This window comes from Danio rerio, chromosome 3, assembly GCF_049306965.1.
Source record: "Danio rerio strain Tuebingen ecotype United States chromosome 3, GRCz12tu, whole genome shotgun sequence".
NCBI classification, from domain to species: Eukaryota; Metazoa; Chordata; class Actinopteri; order Cypriniformes; family Danionidae; genus Danio; species Danio rerio.
In genome coordinates this window covers 62,828,222-62,834,854 of record NC_133178.1, presented here as the reverse complement: position 1 = coordinate 62,834,854, position 6,633 = coordinate 62,828,222, and the positions used below count along the sequence as shown (strand labels likewise).

General features: G+C 33.8%; 1 protein-coding gene across 9 annotated transcripts in view; it reads left to right on the top strand.

The window, feature by feature from the left end:
- Positions 1-5,987: 5,987 nt before the first annotated feature.
- Positions 5,988-6,633, top strand: part of LOC110439318 (uncharacterized) — a 30,024-nt gene continuing 29,378 nt past the window's right edge. For all 9 annotated transcript variants that reach the window (XR_012401271.1, XR_012401272.1, XR_012401270.1 and 6 more), the window contains exon 1: positions 5,988-6,179. Coding sequence is in view for 6 of the 9 variants with exons in the window: in XM_073945090.1 (XP_073801191.1) it covers positions 6,013-6,179 (167 nt within the window). In the remaining 3 variants the exon portion in view is untranslated. The remainder of the gene's footprint in view (positions 6,180-6,633) is intronic.

The following is a 6,633-nucleotide window of genomic DNA, read 5'->3' as shown; positions in this document are numbered from 1 at the left end:
TGCTTCATTTGTTATTCGTAATTTCATATACACAAAACCACAATTGATATCATTAAAAAAACAATCGTGTTTATATAAACATTATAAATGAGGAGGACTTTTCTAATGTAAACACAGTGGAAAGCAGTGCAGCAGGTCTCCTGCTCTATCTACTTCAACCATTAACCCTGCCGGTAATCTGGAGGGTTTTAAACATAGGAGAACACAGCAGCACGGATATAGGCGATGTGTCTGAATAGTAACAAACTCAACTGATAAAGGAAAGTTCGCCATTCTCCAATTCTCATACAGCTCTCCTGGAAAAATGCTTGCTGCAAACCAACAGCTTGTCTGGATCAGCCCTGACAGCAACGCAGGGAAACACATGCAACAAACCCCGCGGATCATGGAAACAAACACATACGACCCTTCATGAACGGCTAATAACTGCATGCCGTATGTGGAGTCCATGGACACAGTCTCACATAGGGTCTCACAGCTTGGCAGTTCTGGCTTGTCTTCGGAAAGCATGTGCAGTCATGAATAATTAAGAAGCAGGCTCTTCTCATAGGATAAGAGAAGTCAGCTATGAATAATAATCAGAAACCACTCCACAAGCAGATTTGCGCTACGTTACTGATTTTCCTCTCGCCCCAAAAATTATTCTTAACCCGGAAGATGAAATTAGCTGAGAAAAGCTCAACATTATCCAGTTTTTCCCAAAATTATAGCTGACAGCTGCTAACATTGACTTAACTGATGCTCAACACACATATATCTTAAAATCTCAATAAAAAGTACTTGAGGGTTTCTTGAACCTTTAAAGGAACTGCCTTTAAAAAGAAGAACTGAATAGCCCAGGACATATTTACATTCACACTGTTAACCATTATAAGTATAACATTTAAACACATTGTTTTTAAAGATTAATATATATATATATATATATATATATATATATATATATATATATATATATATATATATATATATATATATATATATCCCTACTGAAAAATCCAGCTTAAACCAGCCTAGGCTGGTTGGCCTGTTTTAGCTGGTTGACCAGGCTGGTTTTAGAGGGGTTTTGGCCACTTCCAGGCTGGTTTCCAGCCATTTCCAGCCTGGTCTTAGCTGGTCAGGCAGGAAAATGACCAGCCAAATCCAGCTAAAACTAGCTTGACCAGCCTGGTTTAAGCTGGATATAGCTGGTTTTGGCTGGACTCCCAGTTTGGCTAGGCTGGTCAAGCTGGTTTTAGCTGGTCATCTCCCAGTCTGACCAGCTAAGACCAGGCTGGAAATGGCTGGAAACCAGCCTGAAAGTGGCCAAAACCCCTCTAAAACCAGACTGGTCGACATTTGGATTTTTATAGCTGGATTTTTCAGCAGGGTATATATACAGTATATATATATGTGTGTGTGTTTGTGTGTAGGCTACATAGAAGAAATAACATTATTTAACAGTACTTGTAATTTTATTTGAGTATAGAATTTAGATACTACTCACCTCTGGAAATACAATTATTCTCTGATGGTTTTCAAACTGTGTGGCATCCCAAGGGTGGGAAGAGCAAAATGAAGCAATGCAATACATATAGTCACATTAGTTCTGCAGCTGTATTTCAAAGATGGCATTGTGTATTTACAGATGTAGTGTGAAATACTGAAAGAGAAGGTGATTTGCTTAAATGTTCCATGATCTGATTTTGCAATGTTTTTATTCTGTTTTCTTCAACTATGTTAAGCTGCTTTGGCACAATCAACAGTGTATACAGTCCTGTATGATGAAGATGCTTTGATTTAAATTGAATTGAATGCTGTTTTTAGTTTGCACTGTAAGAGTTTGCACCCCTAAAGAATTTCTGCATCTGACCACAAGATGACATCTATCTGTGTATGGCAATCCTATCAGTGTACAGTTTAAAATAATAAAATATAGTTTAATTAAAGTAACGTTTGTATACATGACAGAAATCAAAAGTCTTTGTTTTTTTACTAATAGACAGCTTGCTAAGTGTTAACTATCACAGGCTGTGACCAGGAAGTGTCTGCGGGATTCATCAAACACAAAGCACAAAGAAAAAAGGGCTCGAATTCACTCACTCGCTTTCATTCGCTCCTTCAAGTGGTCTTTTTTTAGTGGACTACTGTAGGGAATAGTGAGTGAGGGTATATTTGGCAATTTCGGATACAGCAACATGGTTGGTCGGATGTGAGAAGCAAGTAAACAGCATTACAGCGCCCTCTGCTGTAAATGTTCGATACTGTTTGCTGAAGTCACAGCAGCAGGGTGCAGAATTGTTTCCTGAAAATCTATTTGTGGACTTGTTTAATGATCCTCTGCTGAAGATTTTGACAGATTTAATGTGTATTATTTCACCTTTGACTGAAGTCAGCTTGTGTTTCTCTTCAGATGTTGATCACATCCTGCCCCTTACTTTGGTGTTCCCGGTCAAAATTGACCGCTCTGTTTTCACTGCTCTTACATTTGCACAAACATCATTTTTCTCCACCAAACTTTTATTCAACATTCTGTAGGTGTGAACAATGTCTAAAAGTAGTGTTAAACATGAATTTACAGATTTACACATAAAATAACCACTGAAAATAAAAACAGGCACTGGACATATATTACAAAATGAACAATAGATGACAAAAATCAATGGTGTGTTTGGTATGGGGAGGTTTTCTGTCTGATGAATGAATATAGTCTGGATACCCATTCATTTTCTACGGCGGTCACTTTTGACCGGGAACACCACAGGGGTAACAAGGTTAATTAAAACACTCAAAATTCAATGAAAGAGATCATCATCACTTTTATATGTTCAAATGCATAGCGTGGAGGATATCATAAGGGCTTGAGGCAATCAGCTGTAAAACACAATACTTATGAGGGATTTAAGTTGAAAATCGGTCAGAGTTGAACCAAACACGACAGGAAGTTTTTTTTAATATAAACATGTTGTGATGTTTCAGCTGAATGTCTTTGAGTTTGCATTTAAGCATTAATACCCCATATAGTCAATGTTTTAATTGTTTATATGCAGTAAATGGTTTATATATATTGATGTTTCTGTTCGTCTCTTTCTGTAGTGGCACACCTCTCTTGCAAATCCTTATGTACCACATTTTGCAGCTTCTATTTCAACAACCAGTATTTGCAAGAACGCGAGAAAGACCGAATCTTCTTTTAAAAAAGGTTTACTGAAGAAATGCAAACAAAAATACAAAGTTACAATAGATTCGATCAGCTCGGTCAAAAAACTGTGTTGCTTCCAACATCCATAACTGCAATCTGCCTTAAATGTATAAACTAATGACCTCATGACGCATAACTGTTGAAAGCCAAAATACCAAAGTATCAAAATAACTAAAGTACCAAAATACCAAAGTAACAGTTTTCAAATTATATCAATTATTAAATTATGCATTTTATATAACACAATCACAATGAATTCTTAATATATTTAACTATCAATTTTTATCATGTTTTTAATCTTAACCAAATTATTATCACAAATGAATTATGCATAACTGGCTCTTACACTTTCCTTGTTGATGGACTTTTTGCTTTTGTTATTTGTGTTCCTGTTTTCTTTGTTCCTCTTTCCCTCCTTATGTGTTGCCCATGTGATGTTTAGCACTAATCTGATGGTTCAAATCCTTTAGAGGATAACTGCACTGTAAAATAAATAAATAATATTAAAGACTGGTGGCAGGATTTTCCAGAGATATCCTGTTAAATTACAGGAGATATTTAAAGATATATAATAATAACCAAACGCTTTACTGTCTTTACTCTTCACTTTCATCTCCAGTAAAGATGAAAAGCCCTGAGAAATAAATTACTAAATATAATATATACATTTTTTACAGGAAATAAATTGGCCAAAATAAGAAGCACAAACTGTAGAAGTACAGATTAGAGTTATGGTCAAAATGTATTAAATTACCATATATTACTGTGGAGAATTTGTGTTTTTTAACTATGGAAAACTCCAAAACATATTTCAGGGTTTCAAGAATTATTTTATTTTTAAAAAATGTATTTACAGTAATGTACTATTAAAGTGTGTTTTTATGTGCAATAACAAAGAAAACAAATGCAGAAAGCACATTTAAACAAAATAGTAGTGTTTTTCTGGATTGAAGGGTCATGACACCCTGAATATTTCCTGAGATTTTAACAGATTCATGTGTTGAACAATCTTTTCTGTCCATTCAGAGTAGGTTTGTGTGAGTCTAATTTTAACAATAATCACTCTTTAAATATTAAGATTTTACAATCCCCTTATTTGTCAGGCCTATACCACTGATTTTTAGTCAGAGTCTACGGGAAGCAGACAGATGACAGATTCTCACTCCTCTTTTTCTCCTGCTCTGCCCAATACCTGATCCTCACAGTTCTACATGCCTATAAAAGCAGTTTCTAAACCATTTTTAGGTCAGTATTATTAGCCACATTATGCAATATTTTATATTTCGATTGGCTACAGAACAAAAAATAATAATATTATGCAATGACTTCTCTAATGACTCTAGCTTGCCTAATTAACCCATAGCTAAGTTTTTAAATGTCACTTTAGGCTGAATACTAGTATCTAGAAAAATAGCCAGTAAGTGTTTAGACTTCTTATTAATTAGAAATTATCAAACGCTATGTTTTGATTCTCAGGGAGCTTACTTTATTCTCACGACATTTAAGTGTAACCAAACCATCCATCAAGGTAAGAAACTCACATCGAATGTTTTCGTCTTTTGAAAGTAAAGTAAACTAGCTGGATATTATAATTTGGTAATGAACCATAAGAGCAATTCCAGCTTTATGGATGTGACGTTTGCAGTAAATACTGAAAACATAAATTCACAGAAAAAATATAATGGTAACATTATATTGAAAAATCTGTTTATATTTTCCAAAATTACTGACCACAGAGTTATGGGATCAGAAAAATATCAATCTGTAAACATTTTTATAATTTTAATTGAGGAAAATAAACATGCGTTATGGATGTGTCCAAAAAAGTGAGTACAACACACTTTGTAGAAATTCTGTGAATTAAACTGCACAAGCCAAAAGAAAAGATGCTAATCAAAAGGATAAGAGTTGGCCTTTATCGAACAAAAGTCATTGATTTTATTTTATTTGACATTTCTGCATTTATAAAGGAAAAGCTTTATTATAGATGTGACACTTTTCTGTTATGAATGTGACTGATGTGAAATTGCCATTTGTGTGACATTTTAAAGTACTGTAAAATATTTGCTTACACAAAAAAATGTGGAGACGGTTTCTCTATTTTGGTGAAAATTTAATTTTTTTCATGGCAAGATTGACACTTTCATGGAATTGCTCATAAAGTGTACTTCGATTTTCTTTTTTTTTTTAGTGTAGAGTTCAGAAGGCCTGTGTGTTGTGCTAAAATGCTAGCAAATGCTATTTAGCCTACTGTGTAATTCATATCAATTGACTTCTGTTGCTGAAACTTCTGAAATTGGCCAACTGAAAGTCAAATTGTGTAATCAAAGCTTTGTAAAAATGTTACTTTGACAGGTTTGTTAATGTGTCCTTTAAAAGAACACTGGAAATTCGCCATGTAAGCTGCTTTGGATATAATACTGGATATTTTTCTAGATACTAGTATTCAGCTTAAAGTGACATTTAAAGACTTAGCTATGGGTTAATTAAGCAAGTCATTAGGAAAAGTCATTGCATAATATATATATATATATATATATATATATATATATATATATATATATATATATATATATATATATATTTTTTTTTTTTTTTTTTTTTTTCTGTAGCCAATCGAAAAATAAAATATTGCATAATGAGGCTAATAATATTAAGCTAAGCATGGTTTAGAAGCTGCTTTTATAGCTGAAATAAAACAAATAAGACTTTTGTTATTTAAAAAACCCCCGTAAATAACAGGATAAGGGTTTATCCCCTGAGTGTTCATGAAAAAAAAAAAAAAACGGCAATGTCATGAAGTGTCGATCCAGACTCTGCTTTAGTGTAATATGCAGCAGAAATCAAATGAAGTCATACGTTCGACGTCATCACGCTCAGTCCAGTTCAGGGCGGAGCTTAATTGTTGCCAAGTGAAAGTGAAAGAAACTATCAACGGAAGACTGACGACGCCATTTTTGCCTTATGTTCAACGCCAGAAATGGCTTCACAACTTGAGGTGAGTTTGCTAAAACCTTTCAAATGTGTAATATCAGTACGGCTATTAACATTACCAGTAAGTAGATCTGATGTCGAACGCATTAGCGAACTCATTAAACTCATCTTATACTTAACACTGCTAAATCTGCTAATATCGAGCAGAGTTAGTGTGTGTCGCGATACAGTTACTTAACGGAAATGGCAACACTCAAATTTAACAAAGTGATTGCTTATGTTATTGTTCATTGATTATGTATTTTTTTAACAGGATCATTACTTATATTTAATGTTTTGTTGTTTTTTGGGGTTACTGTTTATATAATATTATATATTGAAACATATAATGTTTGAAAAATATTGACGTATTTGGGTAATTAAACACGTAAACTGATGTACGTTGTTGCTTTAAAGATTTTCACTGTTGAGAATGCTGAAACAACATTATAATGCTGCATTAATAAGTGTGAGGCCTT